Here is a 25,342-nt window from a genome sequence, read left to right on the forward strand (position 1 = left end):
TGAGGTTGGAAGTTCTCAGAAGTTCACTAAATGCAAAGTGCGGTCCCTGCTGTTCCCATCAAATTAATTAACCAAGCGCTATTGATGGCCAGACGACGGCGGTGCGGCACGGAGAGCGAGGGGAGGGCTGCTGGGGGGGCTCTGTTTGGGGCACAGAGCCCTGCAGGGTGTCCATGAGGGGGAGGGGGGGGGGGGGAAACACGCAAAGCGAGACCCCACATCAGTGGGCAGTGGGAGATGGACCAGGGAAACAGCCAGGGAAGGCAGTTTTTGAGGCTGTTTGCTCTTTGGGCAGGGTCTGGCTTTTACCAGCGGTGGTCAGACATGGCCAGGTGCCCCCGAAACAGCTTTGTTTCACACCAAAAGTACGTGCCATGTATTGCTTGTGCCTTCATGGCATATTGGGATCTTCACCCTGCCGTACCTCGGGGTCCTGCCTCTGCACAGGGCCTTGCTCTGGGGCGGGGAGCATCTCTCCTGAGGGGCACGGCTCCGGCCACGTGCTGCCGCAGCCCCTGCTCGGGCTCCCCTGTGCCGGATTTACTCCCGTCCTGCTGACCAATGGGCTCTCATTGGGCTGGAAACCGGCGCAAACAGAGGCATTTACCACGCCGCTGTCTCTCCAGCACGGCCATAAGTCAGGCTCCCCATCACCACCGCGAATGGCAGGCAGGCGCTCCTGCTCCGGCAGCGCCGCCGTTTTCCCCTCTCGCGGTGTGTGTGTGTTACCTGGGGACAATTCACCTGCTTATGGCGAGGTTTTAGAAGAAACGGACTGGCAGCTCTGCAGCTTCTGCCACCCGCAGCCTGCCTGTGTGGACACACACGTGTCTACACGGAGGGGAAAAAAAAAAAAAAAAATCACCATGTGGAAAGGAGCGGCTTGCAGACACCCAGCCTGTGGAATTGGCGGGGGGGGGGTCCCTGCAAGGACTCGCTGGTGGCTGAGCTGGTGCTGAGCTCTCGCTGCAGCCTGGTCTTCTCTAGGGTCCTTGGGGTCTGCAGCCAGCCCCCAACCTTCGCAGCCAGCCCCAGCCCCGTGCAAACAGGTTGGGCTCGTGTGTAAGGCTTGGAGGGTAGCGTGAGCTGGAGATGGGCAGAGCCCCTGTGCCCCTGGTCCACGTTTCTTTAGGAAATGAGGCCAAAAAAAAAAAAAAAAAAGGGAAATGAAGATGTGAGGTTGCAGGCGGCTTGGATAAAACCTTAGTGGAAACTAACTGGGGCCCCCCCCTGGTGCCGAGCAGCCCCTCCGGTGGTGCTGGTGCCCGTCCTCGCCGCCGAGGCGGCAGCAGAGGGAGCTGGAGGACCGGGGAACGGCAGCGCTGGGCAGGCTGCGGGCAGCCAGGGCTGTGCTGGGGGTCCCCACCTTGGGGACAGCTCCCCCAGCTCCAGCCGGGCTGCCCCATGGAGGCTTTGTCCAGGAGAAAGGGGAGAACCTGGAGGTCTTCATCTTGACTGGGGTATGGCCCAAATCCTCTCAGCAGGCTCAGCAGGAGAGCAGGGATGTTGATATGGGATGCTGATATGGGATGCTGATATGGGATGCTGATAAGGGATGCTGATATGGGATGCTGACATGGGATGTTGATATGGGATGCTGATATGGGGTGCCGATATGGGATGCTGATACAGGATGCCAAAATGTCTTGGGACAGAGAGGCTGGAGGGGAGCTGTCTCCATTCCCAGACCACCCCAGGACCAAGGGGAGCCCCGCAGCACATGGCAGGTGCCTGTCAGTGCCGTGCCGCGGTCTCCTTGCCCATAGGGAGCTGATTTATATCGGGGCCAGCCCGCGCTGACCTCCTACATTGGCTCAGGCACTATAACTAATGGCAGGTCAGCACAGCTACAGCAGAAGTGAAGTGGCTGGTGGGGGGCTGCGGAGGGGGGGGGGGGACACAGGGCAGAGGCTTCTGAGGCTCTGTCTTGAAGTGTCACAGAGACCCCGAGCCAGGGACAGCTGGGGCAGGACCAGTCCTGGTCCCCAGCCTGTCCTCCTCTCGTCCTGTTTTACCATGGGGGAGTCTGGGCCAGCAGCACCGAGCTTGGAGGGGTGGCGCGTGGTGGGGAACGGAGGTACCCATGGACTGGCGGCTTCATCATGGTTGAGAGCACAGCCAGGGGGAGCAACAGGTCCCCGAGGGACCAGCGAGGACCTGGCGCAGGTACGCTTTGCTTTGCTGAGTTGCCCTGAGATCTCGCAGCCCCACGAGCAGCCCCTCCCCAGCACATTGCTCCCAGCCGTCACATGCAGCAGGTCCCCGACGCGCGCAGCTAACATCGTGCCAGCGATTTATTTATTTTTAAGTCCTTAAGGCTGGATTTGGGCAACTGCAGCTTGTGTCTTGCAGCCCCCCTTGTGCATCAGCCCCCACCACGTCCACCCAGACCTCATCCCAGCTCGGGAGGCGAGTCCCCCGGTCTGACCGCGCTGCAGAAGCAGGCACTTGGTGCGTTCCCAGCTGGCTCTCAGCGGAGGTGATTTGTTTGAAATAATTTCCATGGCCTCTGCACTTATTTTTGCCGCTGGCATAGGGAGAGCAGGTTAAATCTGTGCTGCTAGACAGCATCAGGGATTGCGGGCTGCAGTCAGAGCAAACTGTCGGAGGATATTGCTAAGCTCGCACTCTGAGCAACCCTAAAATTAGATGTGGGACGTAAAAGCTGATGAGTACAGATAGGTGAGTCCAGCTCCAGGCTAGCAGCTTTTACTACAGGGCTAGGAAACTCTGGCTGAAAAAAAAAAAAAAAAAGGGATCAGTTTTGCTCCAGCAATATTTCAGGTTTGTCAAAACCTCCTTGGAAGGCCTGTGCAGCATGGGAGAGAAGCAGGGAGCTGTAAATAACTGGGAGCTTCAAAAAACCCTCCCTGAAGTGACCGATAAATCCCCCGGGACATGACAGGGATCGCTCACGGATCCATCCCGAGCAAATCCAGCACCGTGTTGGAGAAAGAATTACTCTGGGAGGGCTGCTCGGGGCAGCACGGAGCGGTGCCTGGGCAGGGAGCAGCTCCAGCCGCCCTCCTTCTCCTTCGCCCAAGTCTGCCCGAGGACAGCGGTGTCCCCTGTCCCGTCCCAGTGTGTCCCATCCCAGTGTGCTGCCCGGAGCTCTGGGGATGCCCAAAGTAAAAGGAATGCGGGAATGGAGCAGGATGCACAGACTACACAAGGTAAGTAAGTCCCGCTGCAGCCAGCCACCACGCACAGCAGCTGCCCTGTGCCCTCCCGCGTCCCCTGGGCACCCCCAGCAGATATGGGGGGGGCTGACACCCCCAAAACGCCTGCCCCTACCCCAAAACAAGCTGCTGCTTCCCAGAGTGTCCCAGTGACCCCCCCCCCCCCCCATGCCACCCCCTCGCTGTCCCCACAGTGTCCCCAAGGACCCGGTGGCCCTTGTGGCCAAGCCTCCTCTCAGGGGGGCGGCGTCTCCGTGCCACACAGCCCCCCCCCACCACGTCCCATGCCACAGCAGATGGTGGAGGTGACATTTGTCTGCGAGTGACGCACTTGGCGGTGGCCGTGTTCCCCCCCCCCCCCCCCCCCTTGCTGCATGGAGACACCTTGAAACCCCCCGGCACAGGAGGGGCAGGCACAGGGTGCCCCCCCCCACCCCCACCCCATTACAGTCCCCCCACAACCCACCTCCCTCCACACCCCAAACCCCTCTCCTAGGGGCACCCCTAAGGGGCGAGCACCCACCGCCGTGGGGCGAGGGGGGGATTTTGAGATCTGGGGAGGGGGGGGGACTGGGGACTCCTGCTCGTTCTCCGTTTTCTGCCTTAATTAGAACCCGGAGAGACCGGGCGAAATCGCATTAGCGCGGGGCCCCGGTGCGCCGAGCCATCCATCTTTTTTTATTACAGCGTAATGGGGCTGCTCGCGAGGCGCCGTGCGATTTGTCACAGGCCTCGTTCCCTGATAACGGGCATTTGTCATCACTTTCTTCCCGTGTTAATGTCATCATCGGCGGGCTGACAGGCGGACCCGTGGAGGGAGCGCTGGCGACAGACCACATCCGTCAACCTAATATTTCCATGGCTGTGGGGATCAGCCGGGCTGCGCGCACGCATTAAAGCACTTATGAGGAGAGAGAGGGGGAAAAAAAAAAAAAAAAAAAAAAAAAACACAACAAAAAACCCCCGAACCTTACCAAAAAACCCCGCCGTTGTCATTAATTAAAATGCGAGCGCGTGGCTGCGTGAGGAGGGGGACGCTGCGGGTGTGGGGCCGTGGCCCTATAACTGTGTGCGTGGAGGCTCCTGAAACCCATTTAAATGGGGTTTGGGGCAGTGAGCACGGTGGGAGGGTCGGTGTTAATAAGGGGACCCCATTAATGCGCCCTCTGCCACCCCTTATGGTGGTCCCGGGGCTCATTCGAGGCACTGGTGTGATGAAGCGAGCGGCCTCAGCCCCGTAGGATGGGGGGACGAAGGTGACACCCCGGTGTCCCCCCCGGCAAAGTGACCACCGAGGGACCTGCCCCAGGCCCCGGGGCTGTTTCGGTGGCCAGGGGTGCCCTGGGCTTTGCCCCCTGATATTTGGCTGTTTCCATGGAAATGGGGAGGGGTGGGAGGGGGAGGAAGGTGGGCAGCGGAGGGTGACTGGGGTCGTGGGTTTTCATGGGGGGGGGTGGGCGTCATTTTCTATGCTTTTCTGTGGTTTCTGTAAAAATAGAGAATGAAAAGGATTGGGTGGATTTTTAATTTTTTTTTTTTTAATATTTTTTGGGGGTATTTTGAGGTTCGGGTTGGTGTCTCTCAGCCTGCTCTGCCCCCGTCCTTTGCAGCACCCAGGACGTCCCGGTACAACCCCGACTTGCACAACCAAAAGTGACTCCAGGAGCCCTGATGCTCCCAAACCCTGGAGGGTGCAGAAGGGGGCACGGGGGCTGCACACGGAGCATCCTCCCCGTTATGTCCCCCCCACCCCAGGGGCTGTGTCCCACGTCCCAGAGAGGTGCCAGATCCTATGGGAAGGCTTTTTTTTGATTGCTCTTCTTGTTTAAGTTCATTTCCATTTTTCCTTGCTCTGGGAGAGAACGCGGGAAAGTCAGGTTTTGGGGGCGTTTGTGTACTTTTTTTAGAAACCCAGCTCTTTTATACAGACACACGCATTTTTATTAATGCTCCCAAAAGTTCGGCCGTCACCCAGCTCTGGGAGAAGAGCTCTTCCCAGCTCCTATGGGGAAACTGAGGCACGGAGCATCTTCCCTGATGGGTAACTAGGACAGGGGGGTGCCGGGGACTTTCTGGGCCCCACCCAGCACCACCCCTTTCCCTGCACCCCACCCCCCCCATGCTCCCCACCATAAATCACCGCCCTCCCTTGGCCGAGGACCTTTTAAAAAGGATTTACGAGGGGGCTGGCGGCGCGGCAGCGATGCGCTTTCATAAATCGGGAAGGCAACGGCGCTCCTCATCGCCACCACCACCCGCTCTGGGGGTGGCGCGGGAGCATCCCCGCTCCCCACGGCCCCCCCCGGCACGCCGCCGGCCCCCTCCTCGCCGCCGCCTCCCCGTCTGTGGAGACCGCGAGCGTGGAAAATCCCCAGACGGGGAGTGTAAATGCTTGTTCTTTGTAAATGAAGAACATAATTAACATTAAATTAAGGTAATACAAATGAAGACAACACAGAGCCTGACAGGATGAGTGTTTGGGGAGGCAGTAGAGAGAAGTGATTCATATTTTTAATTTACTGTACAAATAGACTAGCAGGGCTGGGGGGAAAAGGGCCATCCAAGTGGAGTGGGGATTTTTTTTTTCTTTTTTTTTTTTTTTCCCACTGTTGTTTTGCTGTGCTTTAAGCACACAATGACTATTAAAGTCAACTGCCCATATAATAGGACATCTCCTACATGACTGCTCTCCGAGAGGCAGCTTGCTGTAGCAATAAATTCCAGGAGTGCCATCTGCTGGCGCGCACCCTGCGCCGGGCACCTTCGCCCCGGCCACCCCGACACGGGCACGGGCAGCAGCCTGCTCCCTGAGACCAACAGCCGACAACACAGGATGCTTGTTTTTTTTCCATAGGGAAACACGTTTAATGCATTTTTTTTTCCAGATGCGCCCTTAAATATTTCATCTTTCGTGCATGTATATGGGTTCTGGTGGGGTGCTGGCTGGCTCCGAGGAAGTATTTTAGGCTTTTAAATGAAACACATCGTTGTTTTGCTCCCCACTGAAATGCTGGGTTTCAGCTGAGTGCCCCTTACCCAGAACATCTCAGTAAGGAATTACCCATTTCAGGTTTTTTTCTTGCAAAAAAAGGCACCTGACCAGAGTATGTGTGACCAGCGGGCTCGGCTGAGGCTTGCTCTGCACTTTAAGGGGACGTGCTGCTCACCGTGGCATCAGGCTGTGCAAAGCAAGGATTAATACAAAATCCAGCGGCCACAAAGACCCGTTCCTGGCCAAAATCGCCCTTCCCAGCCAGAAGATGCCCTGGGACTGCGTGAGAGCCTCCCACCCCATCCCCAAACTGCTCACCTAGGGATTTTCCTAATTCTGGGGGCGCAGCCTCCGCTCTCCAGGTCACTCAGGTCCAGGTGGGTATTACCACAAGCAAGCCCGCAGGCTGGTCCCTTCTGGCTGGTCCCTTCTGCTCCCCATCATGGTCTGAGCCTCTGCCTTGGTGTCCCTGGAGACCCTTCTCCTTCCCTGGGTGATCCACACCTTCCCATGCTGCTGCTCCCCCTCTCGACCCCTGGTGCTGTCTTTCAGCAGGGACAAGCTGGTTTCCCCAGCTCCGCCTTCTGCCCTGTCCTCCTCCTTTACCTCCTTCTCCCCCTGTCTGTGCTCGCTGCCTTCCACCCTGAGGTGCTGAGGGCAGCTCCAGCCATCACGTCATTTTTACCAACCCCAACGTGTGACCAGAGCCTCTCAACCCCCTGCCTGGGGGCACTGGGGTGGGCAGAGGGGCTCGTGCAGGACAAACCCCACATCCAAAGGGGATGAGATTCTCAGCCTTTATCGTCCTGCAGTGTTTTTACTGTGCACGTGAGCCGCTGGGTATAAAACACCGCTCCCACACCATGTGTACAGGCTGCAGACACAGGCTCTGTCTGCCAGCTGCCCCCCACCCCAGGCAGTGCACCCCTGCATCCAGCACTCGCGTGCCTCTGGGGGCTCCTGGCTGCTGGGATCCCATGAGCCTGCCCCCCAGCACCGTCCCCCATCCCTGCTGGAGCCCCATGGACACTCGTTGCTGCCACCAGCACTGGCACAGGGACACCAGGGTGTCCCCAGCGAGCTTTCATCAGCTCCCTGGTGCGCTGTGACCATTCACCCTCAGCCAGGCACCTGGCAGAAAAACTTCCCTGTAGGACCTGGAGTATTCTTGGCATCACCAGATCCTTGAGGAGCACATTTCGAAGTATCTGGGACCTTCTTTCCTACTCCATTTGGCCATGGTGCGCTCCAGCTTTCCCTGGGTTATACCTCAATGCTTAACCTCCCCCACCCTTAGCACATCACAAGAAGGCATCTTCATCTTTGTTCCTGCAAACCTTAATAGGATCAGAAGAATTTCCAGGCATCAAGTCCCTTCTCAAACTCTTCCCTGCAATTTCTCCAATTCCTCAAGGTGTGTTTGGACACTGGTAGGGGATGCAGCCTTCCCCTCATCATCTCTGAGACATCGTCCCTCTGGGTCACCTCTGAGTGCGTCTGAACCCTTCCTGTGGGTTTGTGCAGTGCTGGAGCCCGATGCCTCTCCCCTGCCCATGAGGACACCGGTCCCTGCTTGGGACCTTGCCCTTGGCCATCACAAGGTGACTGCAGAGCAGCCCACACATTTCACGGCCAGCTGGGCAGCGGGACACCTGCCCCATGGGAGGTGAGCTTGGACCGACAGCCCCAAGCAGAGATCCTGCCCCGATATCCTAATGATGAAGCTGGTGAGAAGCTGATATCCCGTGAGCATGGGGCTGCCTCCTGCCCCCACAGGTCCTGACGGAAGGAGCATGGACGTGTCCTTGGCACAGAGCGCTCAAAAAGGTCCCCGAGAGTGAATGCCCCCAAAAGGCACCATAGGATTTTACCAGTGACCTCCCATCCTTGGGATTAGGGATCTTGAGGCTCTGGTGGTGTCTGAAGCCGTGGGCGGGGGGGGGGGGTCCTACCAGGTTTCCCAGGCCTGTCCCACGTCACCAGCCAGCACAGAGCAATCCTTGGCCATGGGGCAATAGCCACATCCCTCGGCCAAGCCAGGACCCAGGGATGGGGGCTGCTCCTGGGGGGGGGTCACTGCCTGCCATGCGGAGGGCAGGGGGCATCTCCCGAGCTGCCCAGCACGCCGGGTGGGAGGGATAAATAAATACCAGGATAAATAAATACAAGTGGCAAAGAGGCCTGAAATGATGCTGTCGTTTGCTGGGAATGAGAGACACAAGTGTAATTTAGGTTTTGATATTATGAAAGTCTCGCTGCTCTAAAACAGCAGGGCACTCAGTGCCTCATTAATAAAGGATAAACTTGGAGTCTATTTACAATGCACTTTTTGGGGTTATTTACACTCCATTATACATATGTAATGCTGCACATATTTACCGCTCTGTTCTGCTGCCGAGAGCAGCCGAGGCGGGAGGGAGGTGGAGGGGGACGTGATGATGCTGGGGAGCCGTGACCCTGCTTTCACCAGTGTCCCTTCGGCAGCTGGAGGGTGGAGGTGCTGGGACCAGGAACTGGGCACCTCTCTGGACCAGTCCCTGTCCCAATGTGCCCAGTGCCCCCCGTTTTGGAATGCACCCCAGGGCTTTGCTGCACCCCAAAGTGTGGGGAGGTCAGGCAAGGCCGGATCCTGATCCCAATCCCGATCCCAATTCTTATCCTGATCCCAATCCTGATCCCAGTTCTGATCCTGATCCCGATCCCGATCCTGATCCCGATCCTGATCCCTCCAGGCTGCCCTCCAAGGCCCCATAGCCACGGAGCCTCAGCATCCCCCCGCGGCACGCAGGGAGGACGGCACGGCGGGTGGCGAAGGTGCGGCTGATCTCCACGAAGGTTTTGTTCTTGGTCTCGGGGACGACGAGGTAGACGTAGAGGGCCACCAGCAGGCAGACGCTGCAGAAAACCAGGTAGCAAAAGGCTCCAGCTGACATCTGGGGATGGGGGAGAGCAGGGATGGGGTGGACAGGCAGGCACTGCGGTGCCCCGGGGGAGAAGCAGGGGCTGTGCCCATCCCACCCCAGAGCCCCCCAGGCTGGTACCTGCAAGAATGGGAAGATGAAGCCGACGGTGAAGTTGCAGAGCCAGTTGAGGGATCCCCCCAAGACGTAGGCGGCCGGGCGGTGGGACTGCGTGAAGAGCTCGGCCGTCATCAGGAAGGGGACGCCGGCTGCGGAGGGAAGGGACGGGTCAGGGGTGTGGGGTCAGGCCCCCTCGGGCACCCCGGGTGACAGCCCCCTGATTGCTGGACTTGGAAATTTCAGACTGAGTCAAATTCAAGGTGGAGGATTTCATCTGAGCCTCTTTTTGCAGCCACTTGCCTAAATGCTGCTGTAGGAAATCTCACAGAGACCTCAGGCAGGCTGAAATGCCTTCCTGGTGCCCTCCATAATGTCATTCCCACCCTTCCTTGGTCAAAACAGTCTAGAACATTTCCTTCTATTCCACAGATAAAAGTTTTGATGCTATGGCCTGGTTTAGGCAGGAAAGGAACAACCACATTTCCGAGCATCTGAATTTCCTGCAGGCCACAGAAATGAAATTTTCCAACCAGCCTTTCCCAGCTCTTACTGTGAAATCAAAAAACAGCACCACTGGAAATGATGGCCTGAGGCTTTAAAAACTGGGCACAGGTTGTGGCCACTTCTCCCGGGAGGACCCACCCCCTCCTGGCCGGTGTTAGCCCAGCCAGGAGCCCAGGCTCCAGAACTACCCCTTTGCTGGGGGACAGGATTCGGGGTCCAGCACACGTCCCCAGCACACGGGGACCTGTCAGGGGTTGGATTTGCCCTGGGGACCTGTCTAGGGCCCCAATGTCGGGGACAGGACTGTCTGCGACCTCCTTAGGAAGGGTGCTGTGGTGGAGAAAACAAGCAAGGAAGCAAAGTGATAACAACTCCAGGAGGAGCGGAGCCCCTGATGGACTCTTACTCACAGCTCGCCCAGAATAGAGATATGTATTTTTTTGTTTTAAAAGTCCTATTCATCATTGTTTGTGAACAATGAGCCATTAAAATCCTAATTAAAGATGTAATTACAGTGAATAAAGTCTGGGCTGAGGATGAATTATAGATCCGCTAACAGCTCTGCTAATACATCAGCTGGGTAAAGCAGTCCAGGTCTCACTCCTCGGTTTTGGAGCGCGCTCCTGCACCCGCACCTGCCTGAGGGCAGGAGGATGCTCGCCAGCCAGACCATGGTGGGAGTGGGTTACACCTCTGGGGGGCTGCCGGGGCTTTCTCCAAGTGTGGACCATGGTTTGAGGTGCTGGGAGGAGGTGGGGTGTGCTTTGGGGCTTGTGGGGTGCAGCATGATGAACCAGGACCCGGCCATGGGGAAGGGGACGGGGTGCTGGTCCATCCCTCCTGCTGCCCCCACCTGCAAGCCCAGCTCCATGCTGCTCCCTGCCCCCCCTACGCCCCTGCTCCTTCCCCAGACCCACCTGGTCCCATGCAGAAGCCGGCGATGATGCCGACCACGCAGGCAACGGCGACGTAGCGCGTCCAGGGCAGGGCGGTCTGCGAGGGGACACGGGGCGGTGGCACACCACCGGGGCACGTCCCCAGCACGGGGCTTCGTGCCGCGGCTCAGCGGTGGCCCTGGAGGACGGTGGCCTCAACCACCTCCACGGGACACAGAATATATAGGAGAGTCATGGGTGGTTTGGGGCAAAACTGGTGGGATTTGGCCTCAGCCAAGCTCAGTGATGCTGAGATGTCCCCAGGGCTGCGGGACAGTCAGAGGGAGAAAGGTTCCGACCTCTCCACCTGCCCTGGCATTTAGCAGCTGCCTCGCTGGCAACAACTCCTTGTGCAGAAGAAGCTACCAGAAGCAGCAAGATTTTTCTGATCCTTTTTTTTTTTTTTTTTTTTTTCTCTTTTCTTTGCTCTGAGTTTTCCTTCCCTTTAACTTTGAAGGGAAAACAAGTTTGCTCGGAAGAGCCAGCTCAGCCCTTAAACCCACACACACCTCCATCGCCAGGGAGAACCCATCCCTTCATTATACCCAGCCCTAATTAAGGTGCCCAGGGCCCCGTTCCCGGCCCTGCCCCATATCCCAGGAGCTGGTGGTGGCCGGGCCCTACCTGCAGCAGCAGGCAGAGGGTGATGCCCACCAAGCAGACGCCCATGGCACAGAAACCGCTGATGATGAGGGGCCGCCGGCCCAGCTTCTCGATAGTGAAGCACTGCCGGGGGAGAGCAGAAACCAAAGGGAGCAATGGGGACACCCCCCTGGGGACGGGGACATCCCTTGAACCCCAGATCCAGCTGCAGGCGTGGGATGCTCCTGGTGGTACCCGGGAATGGGGACATCCCGGAGGGTTTTTTCCATCCCGTTTGGAGCCGGGAACATGGGAATTGCTCCCGGGCCGTGGGGTGAGCGGGGTCCCCGGCCGAGCAGAGGTGGCTTTTGGGGGCAGAGGATGCAGGATGCGGGGAGGCGGCGCGGCGGCCGCCGGAGCAGGCAGGGTATTGACAGCAGAACAAATGCCTGCAATTTTATAACCAATCTCGGCACCTCCGTCGGGGGCCATTGGCAGGGCTGCTCCCCAGCAGTGGGGGGGCTGCGGGGCTGGGCGGCACGCCAGGGGCCAGGGGCACCCTACAAGGGGCCGGGGGCGGCTGGGGATGGGGGTGCCCCCCCCTGCTGCCGGCTGAGCTATGGGGAGAGGGGGGCGGCCCCCGCTCTGCCCCTCTTTTTCTGGGAGCGGCCGCCCCCCATCCATCTCTCTAATTGTCAGGGAGCGGATTTAGTGCCGGGTGGCTCGGGCTGGCCCCGGGTGACACTCGCAGATGGGACGAGGGCCGTAAATCTGCCTGGCCCAGTGCTAACTCTCCAGCTAAATGAGGGCTGGCGGGGGGGTGGACAGGGGCTGCCAGCCCCGGGGCGGGCCGGTGCGTGGCTTGGGGGGCAGATGGGGATGTGCGGCTCTGCTAACCAAGTGACAATGAAATCGGGAGCCAGAACAAACTGCTTAGCCCCCTCTGTCAGCCCCAGCCCTGCTGCCCGCCTGGCGTCCCTCCCAAACTCCCTGCTCACCCCCAGTTTTCCCACCTTTCCTAGATGTGACCCCCAAAACTGAGCCCTCCCCATCCCATTCTCCCCCTCCCCTACTTCCCTGCCAGCCCTTCTGCCCCCACCACCACCCAGCAAAGCAGCACTGCTGTGGCACAGATAGTATTTGGGGTCCGTCCACCCCCCCCCCGGTTTGATGGGTCTGGATGCTGGGGACAAGCCCCCGGGCACGGAGGGGCTGTGTCTGTCCGTCCATCTGTCCGTCCGTCACTCACCCCGATCAGCCCCGCAACAACTTCAACGGCGCCGGTGCCCACGGTGGTGTAGGGGATCTGGGACGGGGGGATCCCCGCGTTCTCGAAGATGGTGTTGGTGTAAAACCAGATCTGTCGGGGACGGGGGCTCGGCATGAGCGGGGGGCACTCAGGGAGGGTGCAATGAGCTGCCAGGTCTCAGCTCTGCCCCCGCAGAGCCAGGTCTCGAGGTGAGGACCCCGCAGGACTTACGGCGTCGATCCCCGAGAGCTGCATGCCGGCGTTCACCACCGCCACCGAGAGCGTTTGCCAGCGCACGGAGCGGTCCCGCAGCAGCTGCCAGACGGACACCGTCTGTGCAGAGGAGAGCGACCGCTGCTCCTCCTTCATCTCCTGCACCGCGTCCTGCACATCGGGCGTCCCCAGGAACCGGCGCAGCGCTGCGGGGAGCGCGGGGCTCGTGGAGGAGCGTGGACGCCCATAGGAACGGCACGGGGCAGGGACGTGGGTTTGGCTCTGACCAGAACACCTCCCTGAGCCCCTGAGGCTGAGCTTCCCTGGGGAGATGCCCTGACACCGGGGTGATGGGCACCACGGAAATGTTACAATGCACCTGGGAAGGTTTGGGGCTGGGCTGTTGGGGCTGGGTGTGGAAGGATGCTGCAAGGATGCGCCCTGGTCTCGGGAGACCTTGGAGCAGCACCCATCACCTCCCACAGCTGGACACCCCCCCCCCCCCCGCCCCCCGCCAGGACACCCCCTCACCCTCAGTGGCCCCGCAGACGTCGTTCCTCTCTATAAGCAGGTACCGCGGGCTCTCGGGGAAGCAGTGCAGCAGCAGGAGCTGGAGGGAGGCAGGGACCACCACCACTGCCAGGAACAGGGGCCAGTACCTGTCCTGGAACAGGACGTGTCACGGAGAGACAGAGTGGGGGCCACGGGAGCAGGCTGAGGGCATCACGCTCACCTTGCCCAGCAGCTCCGGGAGGCCCAGCACCTGCGCGGAGAAAACCCCCAGGCAGATGAAGATGCTGGGCATGAGGCCCAGGAAGCCCCGCAGGTTCTTGGGGGCGATTTCTCCCAGGTAGAGGGGCACCACGCTGAGACAGATACCTGGGAGGGGGGACATGGATGGGAGACACAGCCAGGAGAAGGGTACCCATGAGCCCCCCCTACCCGCCCCGGCACACCCCCTGCCCTACTCAGCACCAGCTGCAGCAGGGGACCCTGTGGCCAGCGAGGTGACCCTGTCTGCCCCTCAGAGCCCCCCTGGTGCCCTGGGAAAGGGCTGCAGCCCCCCTGCCTGGGCATCACCCACCTGCGTGGATCCCCGTGATGGAGCGGCCGATGATGACCATCTCGGGGGACTCCAGCTCCCTGCTGAAGCCCATGAAGCCGCCGGCAAGGAGGACGAGCAGAGCGCTGCGGCTGAGGGTGCCGCTCCTAGCGGGGCACAGGCAGCGGGGCAGCCCCTCCGGCCCTGTCCCGGCCCTCGGGGCCACCCGTGCCATGCCACCCCCTTACCTGCCGTAGCGTGCCACCAGCAGCCCCACCAGCAAGGAGCCCCCCAGCCCACCCAGGGCGAAGGTGGAGACGGTCAGCGAGTAGAGGAGGGTGAGGGGGCCGGGGGCCAGCCCATGCCCGTACCGCCGGGACCAGGTGGCGTTATAGAAAGCCTTTATGTGCTGCGGGGTGGAGGGAGACACGGGCACCGAATGTAGTAGGGGAAGGGGGAGGTGGGAAGGCAGCCCCCAGGGGAAATGCAGGGCAAGGCAGGTCACGGGTGGGGATGACTGGGGTGTGCTGCTCTGGCTGCTCAGGCAGCCTCAGTGCCAGCGGGGTTTAAGGATGTCTTAGAGGCCCCCCGTAGAGCTGGAGCAGCTGCTGAGGGCTTCCCCAGCCCTGCCTTCCAGGGGGTGATACCAACCCAAGGTCCTACATCCCTCGCACGCCGCCCTGGTCCCTGGGCTGCTCTCCCTGGGGCACAGTCTGAGGGCAAAGCCAGCATTTCGACATGGGGCTGGGGTCCCACCACTGTGCCCTGCTCCCAGCAAGGCCGCCCCGTCCCTTACCACTGCCGGCGAGTTCACCACAGCCAGGTTGTAGCCGTAGAGCATGGAGGAGCCGAAGGACACCAGAAGGGTGACCGAGAGCAGGGGGAAGGTGAGGCGCTGCGGGACAGGAGGGTGGATCAGCACTACCCTGGGCCACTGCCCCATTTCTATCAGGAGAGGGGCAGGGATGTCCCTGTCCCAAGCCAAGACCCCAGCCCCGGGGAGCCCCCCGCTGGGCACCACTCCCTGCCACCCCCAGCCCAGCACACCCACACGCACCCATCTCCCAGCACCTCTCCTCCATCAGTGCCTCCACTGGTGCTGGGGGGACAGGCAGGACGGGTGTCCATGCTGTGGGGTTCCGATGGCTGCCGAGGGACACCCCACAGTCACCCCCCCCTTCACCCAGCAGGAGCTGAGAGGCATGCAGGGCACCCGTGGGTGCTGCACCCTGCTGTCTGCTGCAGCGAGCCACCCACGGCCTGACAGTGACAGTGCTGTCACAGGGCAGATGAGCAAATTTGTGCCCCCATCCCCGGCAGCAGCAGCACATCCCAGTGCCCAAACCCCAACCCCAAGAGCCTCGTCTCTCCCCGAGCACCCCCCCAAGCCCAGTAGCTGGATCCACAGCACCCAGCAGCTCCCGGCTCACGCATGCCAAATCCCCACTAATCCCACCAGGAATCCTGAGCTGGGAAAGGGGGGGGTCAGGCCAGGGGCTCGGGGAGAGGCAGCACACCATGGAACACACGGGGAGCCGGGATGGGGCAGCCCCCCCAGCCCAGCAGCCCCCTGCCCATCAAAGCTCACCCTGGTGATGCCCCTGCCGGGGTCCGGGGTCCCTTTTCCATCTGTCGGGCTGAGGCTGCGGCTGGAATCGGGTGAGAGAGGATGAGGAGGAGGGGAGGAAGACAGCCCCAGTGCCTCGCTCTTCTCTCCCATTTTTACTTGGAAGAAGGAGGGAGAGGGGAAGGGAGAGAAGGGGAGGCCGCCTGGGTGTCCCCGGGACTCATTGGAGGCTCCTAAGCAGCTGGAGGAGGAGTCCAGGGGCCTCCCCGCCTCGCTGGGGCACCTTGCAGGTAGGGGTGGCCCTGGGGCCAGTTGTGGGGCAGAGACTGAGGGTGGAGGGGGGGTCCCCCATCTCCCAACACCCCCATCAGCCCCCTGAGCCTCCCCCCACCACATCAGGCTGTGGGGCAGCAGTATCCCATCCGCTGGGACTTGGGGCAGGCGGGCTGGTAACCCGCGTACTGCGATGTGGCCGTGAATCGGGGCAGCTGCCCCTGTGGGACAGGGGGGTGGCAGAGCCCCCAGCCCCAGGGCAAAGCCCCCAGCCCCAGAGAGGAGAGACGCGGCTCATGGCAGCTCAGAGGAATCCAATTTTGCTGCGGCCAGAAGCTGCCTCCCCCGCTGCTAATGAAGTGCCTTTAATTAGCAGCCTAATAGCAAGCTCTTAATTTGCTGAACAGCCAGTGGAAAGGATGGGGACCCCACTAAGCCAGGCTGGCAACAGCTCCGAGGGATTAAAAGGGAGGGGTCCGGCCGGCTGGCCCCACCGCGGGAGGGTCCCACGGGACGGGACTGGGAGAGCCCCACGGGCACCCCATGGCCTCGGGGCCAGGCAGAGCCGGCACCTCGTCCTCCCACGCGGGATGCTCCAGATCCTGCCCCTTCCCTCCAGATTCACCTCCGGCTCCCTTCAGAAGCACCGGAGCTTTACCCTGCCCTCTGCCCTACTAGGAGCCCTTCCCAGTGTGCTGGCATTGGGATTTCCCAAGGGATGGTGCCAGCTCCAAGTCTTGCTCTGACTCAGTTTCCCCGTGTCTCCACCGGGCCATCACTTTTACCAGACGCTGCCCCAAGCCAGGGGTCACCACCACCTTGATTTAGGGTGAATTGGGGTTACCGGTGCCAGTCCCCAGGAGCGGCTGGGAGAGGAGGTTTAGCAGGTGAGCAACACGTGCCAGGGAGGAAGGGGGATGAGAGGAGGAGGGAAGCCTGGGGTGCCAATTAAGGGCCACCAGGGAGCCGGGTTAATTGGAGACACTCCTGTAACCTGACCCGGTGATGGCGGTATGAGGGGCAGGAACACCCGCTGCTCCGTGCTGTGAGGGAGCTCGTCTCTCTAATTTACAGGTGTTCCCGATCCTCTGCTGCCTGCGTGCATGGGCTCCCTGGCTAAAAACACCCGCCTTGGGGTGGGGAAGCTGCCAGGAGACCACAGAGCCCCCTTGTGCCATCCCGCCATCACTCCTGGCAGTGCCAGGCCCGCCCTGGCCTTGCTGCGGCCTGGTCCCCAGCCCCAGGGCTGAGGTGGAGAGGCCTTTGCAGAGGACTTGGTCTTTGGTGCTGCCCCTCAGTGCCCACCCAGCAGCCAGGCAGGGCCAGCATAAAGGCCACGAGGAAGCAAAACGTGGCTTGAATGAACGCTGGTGAAAAGATGTGTGGCTTAGCAGCTGCGCATGCTTCCCCTGCCTGGAGGGAGCTTGGCAGCCTGGGCACGGCTGCTCGCAGGCGTCTTCATGGCTTGGAAGGTCATAGCAATTTGTTGGTGGTGCCTTTTCGGGGTTGAATCACCAGAAACAGAGACTGTCCTGTGATCATGGTGGCCCCATCCTCCCAGAGCACCTGGGAACTGTGGTTTTACAATGGAAAGCTCCTGCCTCCATCCTCCAGCTGCATTTACCTGTACAGGCGAGGACCTGTATGGCTCGCCTCCGACACCAAGGCAGGCACAGCTGACTAGGATTTGGTTCCCAGACCACACCACCTCTGGCTGCTGAATCGTCCTACACATTTTTGATAAGAACTGCATCAATTTGCCCAGCAGGTCTAAACCGACCAATTTTCCTCTTTCCAAAAACAAGCTTACTATACTCTTGAAAGTGTGTGTGTGTGTAAATATATATATATATATATATATGTATATGTATTAAAAAACAAAAGCAAACCCCAAACCACCACCACCAGAGGATTTCATTTTAAAGCTGTAGGTTGATCAAACGCCGTTAATTTGAAGCTATGGTAAACATTACTTTCCTCCTTCATTTGAAGTGGAAATAAGGCACACATTTTTAAACAGAAAGGGTAATTAACCACTGAATCTATTTAAGATAAGCCGTCCTGGTTTCACTCCTTTCCTGTGGAAATTTACAATTGAGATTGCTTTTCTTTCTCAAAGAGGAGTGTGCTTCGGTTCTTGAGCTTCTGGATGTGATGCCAGAATTCCTGGGAGAAGTTTTCCAGGCTGTGCTCTGCAGCGGAGCACTGCCCTGTCCCCGAAATTTGGCAGAAATACTCTGAGCCTTGCTTTCAGACATCAAAGAGGGGGAAGGACCAGTTAAGGAACGTCCAGGAATAGCCCACAGGGAGAACCTGCGGTGGTGTTTGTGCCTTGGGCACAGGCGGACATGGGGTGGGGATGCCCAGAAGGATGTGCTCTCGTTTGGGGTATGGGCAGCCACACGATGCTCAAGCCAAACTGCATTCTGCACTACAGACCGACTGCCTGTCACCCCAAGTCCTCTTCAAAGACTATTACTGAGTGGGAGGAGAGAGCAGGGAAGGAACAGAAAAGGTTAAAGTGGGGTAAATATATGCATTTATTTATTTTAAACAAAACAAAACAACAACAACAAAAAACCCACCCTTGCTAAACAAAGCAGCCGGCCACTGGGAATCCTGTCAGAAGGAGAGACAGGGATTGGAAGTGACAGGAGCCCCGCTCCCAGCGCTGCAGCAAAGCAGGAGGCGTCACAATCTCCAGTCCCCCGCTGGCTGCCAAGAATGGAGCCAGCAGGGAGAGAGGCGGCGGGAGCGCCGCGCTTGTTTGTTTTCTGGCCACCCCAGGAGCCAGGGTCTTAAAACCGCGGTAGCCTTTGTTTTAAAAGGGGCTGTTAAGGAAAATGGAAAGATCCAGGGTTGCTATCGGCGGAGCGTTTTTTAAGAGGAAGGTATTCTGAGGGCAAGGGTGCTTGCGTTGAAATTCGGGTGAGCCGCAAGCATGTCAGCATCCCCAGCCATTGTGTTGCATGGCGGTGCCGCGATATGTCAATTACTCACTCATTATTGAACAGCAGGGTTCTGATTAGCTTATAAAACAAATTTGTGCTTCTCCTACCAGGATCTTGCAAGAGTATCCAGAAAAGCACAAAGTCTTTATAGTTTTCCCCCTCCCACCCTTTTTTAATGGGCAGGCCGGCTGGGGCTCGGTGCGTCAGTCACATCCCCTCCCTGACTTACAGGGCAGACTCATTTGCCATCAGCCACGAATGGAGAGTTTGTTAATTAAAAAGTATGCTGTGGTTTTCGGAGTAAGTGTTGTTTGCTTGTTGTTTTTCTGGTGCCCTGTACCAGAAGTGCGATCCGCGTACACGGGAGGCTCAAAGACACAGGCCTGATACTGTGACGGTGTCCTTCCCAGCGAAAGGAAAACAGGAGAGATTCACAGCTTAACCTTTGTATTTAAGTTATTTTCTGAACAGTTAAAAAAAAAAGAAAAAGGAAAACGAAACAAAACACACTGTTACCATGACCCTAGCTCAAGTGAACATTAGTACATTAACTACACATCACCGTAACATAATCACGAAATTCAAAGCACTCATTACTTAAGAATCCAGATAACAAATATAGCACGGTAACAACCCAAAAACTCTGGAGAAACCATGTTCTTTCTCACCTCTCCCACTCCCGCTCCCATCTCAGTCTGAGCAGGCAGTGATGCAGCACAGGCTGGCCTGGCAGGCTCTCAGGAAGGTACCGACGGTAAATGGCTGGAGAAACCAGCCCTGCTCCTTTTTGCTCAGCTCCAAATTATTTTCTGCCATGCTAAAACTGTGGGTAGGCTGGCTGAGACCTGCAACGCCTCACATGGTAAAGACAAAGCAGCTGAAAGCACATTTATGCTCCCTAAACAGCTCCAGACCCTTACACTGAATTTCCCCCAAATTCTCACAGTTAGCTCCTTGTTAGTCCCAGCAAACAGCCTGGGACAGGCTGGCCAGCCTTCCTCCTGCACGCAGAGCTTAAAACACTGTCTGTAAAGGCAAGACAATTTATTTCGGCTACAGGTATGGAGCTGAAGGTGCCCTGTGATGAAGACTGGTGTTTCAGGCTGATTTTCTGGCCATGGCTGCTCTCGTTTCCTGCTTGGGCAGGAATCAGGATACCATTTAGGGCAATAGGTTATTAATAACGGGACCTATCTAGGAGTCAGTTAAAATATATTAAAGGCTCATATATCTACATACATCAGCATCCCTCTAATTTTCAGAGTATCTGTTTAACATCACTGAGGATTAACTGGTGGTGACAACTCCTGGGGGATATCGGGGACAAACAGGGAAACCCAATGGCTTTTGAGAGCAAGCCCAAAGTCATGGGAAGAATTTTCTGACAAGACAAAGGACGATTTATTCTGGCCCGGTATCAAGGCTCACCACGGGAGAGAAGCTTTGGGAACGTGCCAGGAGTTAGTCTATAGCTCATAAAAAATTAAAAAATTAAAAAAAAAAATAATAAAAAAATAAAGAGGGGGAAGGGAAAAGGAGAGGAAGCCAAATCTGAGCCTCAGCAGGCAACCGCTCCCCTGGGCCCACTGCTGGGGTTGCACAGAAGGCATGCACCCAAGGGACCTGTTGCTTCTGTGAGTGCCGGTATTGGAAGTGGGGACAAAGACCGTGGCCCCTCATGCCAAGCAGAGCAGTAGGGCTTTGCTGGCAGGAGGAAGGAGGGATTTCATATGGAGACCTCCTCTGGGGACAGCCGGGGCTCTTGCTGTTCCCCCTTCCTTCTGGGAAGCTGTTGCTTATTGCTTCTGGGGGGGACAACAGAAGGGCAAGGCTCAGCATGTCAGATGCATCATGCGTGCCACTTGGAGACCCCGGCAATGTTCCTTCTTCGCTTGGCCACTGTAGCTTAGACCAACCCTTCCAGTTCATGCCCCCAGTGCAACCCAAAAGGGGGCATCAGCTGGCCAGTTCAGCAGCTGGAGGCAATACCTGATTACCTCCTGACATTTCTGATGTTCTTATAGAATCCCTTTGTTCTTGTGAGCCTTGTACACAAGCTAAGAAATCTATTTTCAGCATTGTCCCCACTCCCGTAGAGGTCCATCTCCATCCCCACACTTCCTTCCTAGCTTTCAACCACGTGGGTTGTCTCCTTCTCCTCCCACAAGAGCAAGCCTGCAGTAGGAAGGCTGGCGGCACTTCTCGTCAGCTTCCCTAACCAGGAAAAGCTGCTAGTACTGCGCATCAACCACAAATATGCCAGTTTGGGAATCATCAGCCAGGAAAGTCAGATCTAAAATGGTGCTGAAGGAAGGTGCTGTCAGAGCTAGGCAAGGAGCCCAAGCTGGAGATGTGCTTCCCATCAGAGCCGGGACGCCGAAAACCTCAGAGCCAAGCCTGGAGCTCTGCTCAGACTGGGAAAGGAGCACGTGGCAGGGGCAGGAAACACATACCTGGGAGCAGAGAAATGCACATGATACCATGGTACTCTCCAGCTTTTTCAGTGTTGTTCCAAAAAATAAAAAAAAAATAGGAAAAAGAAGAAAGGATCCTTTGGAGCAGGAGGCAGGTAGGTAGAGCATGGTGGTCCAAGTCAGCTTCCAGTTTAGAAACAAGTGTAAAGCATTTCAGCGTTTCTGATGATCATGGACTTCTCGACTGGTCACCTGAATCCTTCCGTTCCAGCAGCGATGTGTCTGTCCCTGAAGGTTGATGAGGAGCAGAGGGAGCTGCTCCCCAGGAGACAGCCGCACAAGTTCTCTCACTGCAAATTCCTTCATGCCGTTCTCTGTTTGCATATTTTAAAGCAAGCTGTATTCCTCTGAGGATGAGAAATATTTGCAGCGAAACTGTGCCCTATTGCCAAAGGAGTCACAAGCAGGAGGTGGTGTGGCCGCAGCGGATTGTCCTGCTCTGATGTCCCACACCTCCAGGACTTTGGATCCCGTAGTTCGAGGTGGAAGGCTAGCGTGAGCTTCCTACTCGTGGGAGAAGTGACGATCTCTACTCAGCAGAGGTATTTCATTTCATTTCAAAGCAATGTGCAAACACTTAGAGCCCACAGACACTTCTAGCCCCTTTTTATCTCCTTTCTGCAAGCACGTTCCAGCTCTTTTCATTATAAACTCTGCGATTGCTTCAACCCAGCTGAGGGATTACCCAGTTGGTTCATGCTGAAACCTCTCTCACATGCACTCTTACACACACACACACACACACACGCACACATGTATCCTAAGGGGGGAATTTGAAAAAGCCACTCTCTTCTGACACTGAGAGATCTACTTACCAGATTGCTCCTCCCTGGGGGTACAATGAACACCACCAAATGTCAGGCTGTGGCAGTTTCAAGTTCAAGTTAATCAGTTAACTTCAGTTTCCTTCTTAGCTATCAGCTAATCTGTACAACTCGGGAGCGGGGTAGGAAGCCTTGCCCTTCTGCAGGTTTGTACCAAGTACCCTCACAGTCCCTTCTGGACGGTGAGACACTGTTCTTATCGTTTGCCAAAACCAGATTTCAGCTGTTGCTCACAAACTGTACCTTGAACAGCTCTATACAGCAGAGTTCAAACTATGGTTAACTACCCTTCGAATACCCAACGGTGCTCAGAAGTTACAGAACAGCAGCACGGAGCAGCAGGGCTATGACAACCATGGACAATCTGCAGTGGTGGTGTCTCTGTTTGGCCAGCCGGTCTTTCGGTTCTCCCAAATTCTTGCAACTAATAAAATAAAATGCATCCTTGCAGGCGGTACCCACAAAGACGCAGTTAAAATATTAGCAAGTCTGCAGCCTTCAGAGGCTGGAGTAACAGATCGGTGTTTTCTACAATCACCTAAATGGAAAGGACAGAGGATGACCAGACAAAGTGAGGAAAGTAACTATTAAATCTGAAGCCAAGGTTTATCCCCTACTGATATGCAACCATGCCGCGGACCACGTCATAACTGAACTTAGAGGAACAGCGTTCAAATAACGTTAAGAACAAGATGCAGAACTTCAACTGAGAGATGTCTGGGATGTGCACTTTGATTCTCCCTGCTCCCCTGCCAGTTTTGCTTTGGGACCGCGTTATGTCTGATATGTATAACTGCCTGAAATCTAAACTGGCCTTCCTAGGCTCAGAAGTAGTGTCAAAATTAGTTGTAGATGAACTTATTATTGTCACTCAGAACATTTAGGACTCTGCAGAGATAAGTCATGCTGTCAACGTTACCTGAACAGAGCAGAGTTAACCTGTTTGACCCTTTTTACAGTAATAGTTCAAACAGGAGTGTCACCACACGCTCTGAGATGCTCTTTTGAACTGATGTAGTCTCTAGGCTCAAAGAAAACCCAGGGAGCTGGGTGCTTAACGCTGCTGCTCATGCGCTACAGGAACTGTGCCAGGTACACCCTACGCACCTGCTTTCCATTCCTCCATACCTCCACTGCTTTCTCATCCATCTTGGCTGTCACCGAAATGATTTAAGCCCTCTGAACTGCCCTTTGGGGACCCTGGGCCCAGCTCCTTGCAAAATTTCATTGGTGGGAAAAGTGCATCCCAAGCAATTAGAAACAATGCAACTGCTTCCATAGCAGTGCAGATGATGAGAATAGCTGAATATAATTTTCCATCTGCCAAGTTCCAAGTTTAGAGGGTGTTACAAAGCCTGTTTGAAACTCCCCTAGCCCGGAGACAAAGTGCCCTGACTTCCCACTGCAGGACTGGAGCAACTCCCTGCTATAACCCAGTGGGGTTATTCAAGACCTACAGTGGGAGATGTGGGCACAGCCCGGAACGGCCAGCGACTGATTTACACAGACTTTCCTGACCCAAACGCAGGCCTGTTGCAACTCCTTGCAGCTCTCCAGAAAGAGCCATGTTCTCCAGACCTCTCTGTCTAGTTCGGAGATAGGCAGAGTTTTTTCTCATGTCCCTACCCTCCAGGGCTATTTTTATCTCCTAAACAATAGCAATTTGCAAAAGCCTCGGCCAGAAAGCAAAGATCCAGCTCAGCTATCAGCGAAGGGACTAATCATCCTGTGTCCCTACACCGCAATGCAGCATGCACATAGGTTAGAGAAGCACACCAAAGGCTCTCCCTCCTAGAGCATTCTAGTAAGGCCAGCCCCAGAACTGCTGTAGAGTTGTCCTGGAACCACTTCTAACTTCACTGTCTTTAAAGTCGGCCATCATCTACCCACCTGCCATCACCAGGAGACTGTACCCTTGGATGGTAGGAAAGGAGCAGAGTCCAGCTCCCCTCCTCGTCCTATTTACAGAACGATTCCTAAGCCATCAGCTGTCTTCAGGGAGAACAGCAGGGGTAAGATTGTCCTTCATGCAAACCACCACTTTGCTAGTGAAGTACTGTCCTCAGACAACGTTTCACTGGGATGGAGGGAACTGGACGTTGGCCCCAGTCCCTCATGCTTGGGACTTTGGCAGAAGAGTGTTTAACTTTTCACTGACTAGCATTCCCCAGCCAAGCAGATGTTAAAGGAGACTACGATACACATCCAGCTTCCAAAGGGTTAGCGGAGCAGGCAGGAGGGGAAAGAGATGGATTTAGCTCATAATAGTCAAATTTCAAGGGTCCTCTCTCCAAAGGAATAGGTCTGTAGTCAGAACAGCCAAAAGCCGCAGGGAAGGGGGTGCCCTGGTCTGGCTGTTATACACGTTTCTCTTGCTCTTCAGAGTCGAATGCTTTTACAAAGGCCTAGCAATGGATATTGATTTCAGTCTGAGAGTAGCAGCCTCCTCCCCACCCACCCTGAAGTGACTCTCCCAGCAGGGTGCACTGTGGTTATGTCTTCTGCTTAAGAGCAAAGCAACACATTCTGGCAACATCTTAAATATATTCACAGGACATCTGTGACTGGGTTTGGAGGGGAACCAAACAGGGTAAAGGGGAGAGGAGTGAACAGGAAGATGGGGACGAGGGAGGAAAGGGATGGGAAGGCTTAAAAATGTTAATTGTTCATGAAAGATAAAAGTCATCTTCTGATATAGCAGCACTTTAGCAGTCAGCCGCGCTGAGTAGACCCTGTCTGAGATCAACCGCATGCCAACTTTGTTCCAGAAACGAGTCTGAGAGCTTCTCTCTTCAGCAAGTATTGGTTACGTGGATAGTTCTTTTGTCCTGGCATTGGCAGATAATTTAAATACTGCAGCTTAAATGAGTCCTGGGAACAAAAAACAGAACAAACCAAACAAACCCCATATGTACTAAGCCTTTTAATGATTTAAAAGAACACCTGATTGACCAGAGTGTTTGAGAAAATCAAAGTAGCTGATGTGACAGCTCTGGAGCATCACTGTATATTTACTCATCAAACAGGATATAGGATGTGCTCCAGGACAGAGCATTTTCATGGAAAAATGTCATTGTGAACATCCCCTTGCAGAAGCCTGTCAGCTCATCTGCCTTTTTTCTAAAGCCACTAACAGCAGTGGTACCCACCAAAGTGGGCAATCATGCCATCCCACTCTGCTGACAGACATCAAATCCACTCTGCAAATGACCCAAACATAAGAACCACAATTTCCTCCCCACGTTGTGCTGGCCAAGACAAAAAGGTAAGTTGACGAGCAGATCAGCCAGGCTCTGACATGAGCAATTTAACAGCCATGCTGTAGTAGAAAGGAGGAGGGCTGGCCCTGTCAGTAAATGATTTTGCATATTGATGCATCTCGGTTTAATTTGCCAGGTCTTGTGCCTCAGTATCTCCCCCCTTAGCCAAACTGTTCTCTTGAATCAGCTTGCTGCAGAGCGAGAAGAATGGTCACCACTTCAGCGGGAGGGAATAAAGCTGACACTTCTTGGCGAAACACTCCTGCCTGGTTACAAC

At 56.4% G+C, this 25,342-nt stretch overlaps 2 protein-coding genes across 15 annotated transcripts in view; both read right to left on the minus strand.

The window, feature by feature from the left end:
• Positions 1-8,337: 8,337 nt before the first annotated feature.
• LOC121073378 (solute carrier family 2, facilitated glucose transporter member 9-like) lies at positions 8,338-15,553 on the minus strand. Of its 3 annotated transcripts, none has more exons than XM_040564227.1 (12): positions 15,305-15,547; positions 14,513-14,642; positions 13,965-14,125; positions 13,759-13,883; positions 13,408-13,553; positions 13,206-13,338; positions 12,693-12,880; positions 12,462-12,572; positions 11,255-11,356; positions 10,613-10,688; positions 9,213-9,340; positions 8,339-9,104 (listed from the first exon to the last, which is right to left on the minus strand). In XM_040564227.1, exons 1-12 carry the CDS (start codon positions 15,343-15,345, stop codon positions 8,826-8,828), a joined length of 1,620 nt encoding a protein of 539 aa, XP_040420161.1. In that variant the 5' UTR covers positions 15,346-15,547; the 3' UTR covers positions 8,339-8,825. The 3 variants fall into 3 exon arrangements, with proteins under 3 accessions (XP_040420160.1, XP_040420161.1, XP_040420159.1); XM_040564225.1 differs by having other exon boundaries at positions 8,340-9,104; positions 14,513-14,611; positions 15,305-15,544; XM_040564226.1 differs by lacking the exon at positions 14,513-14,642 and having other exon boundaries at positions 8,338-9,104; positions 15,305-15,553.
• Positions 15,554-18,937: 3,384 nt separating this feature from the next.
• The window catches only part of BTRC (beta-transducin repeat containing E3 ubiquitin protein ligase), a 118,305-nt gene continuing 111,900 nt past the window's right edge, over positions 18,938-25,342 (minus strand). For all 12 annotated transcript variants that reach the window (XM_040563148.1, XM_040563146.1, XM_040563145.1 and 9 more), the window contains one exon: positions 18,938-24,676. The gene's annotated coding sequence lies outside the window, so the exon portion shown is untranslated. The remainder of the gene's footprint in view (positions 24,677-25,342) is intronic.

This window comes from Cygnus olor, chromosome 7, assembly GCF_009769625.2.
Source record: "Cygnus olor isolate bCygOlo1 chromosome 7, bCygOlo1.pri.v2, whole genome shotgun sequence".
NCBI classification, from domain to species: Eukaryota; Metazoa; Chordata; class Aves; order Anseriformes; family Anatidae; genus Cygnus; species Cygnus olor.

Bases quoted from the DNA above. Each gene is read 5' to 3' on its own strand.
- LOC121073378 (XM_040564225.1), bottom strand. From the start codon at position 15,436: ATGGGAGAGAAGAGCGAGGCACTGGGGCTGTCTTCCTCCCCTCCTCCT. The intron at 14,612-15,304 runs GTGAGCTTTGAT...CCTGTCCCGCAG, and splicing joins CCGGCAGGGGCATCACCAGG to CGCCTCACCTTCCCCCTGCT. The intron at 13,884-13,964 runs GTAAGGGGGTGG...GTGCCCCGCTAG, and splicing joins CTGGTGGCACGCTACGGCAG to GAGCGGCACCCTCAGCCGCA.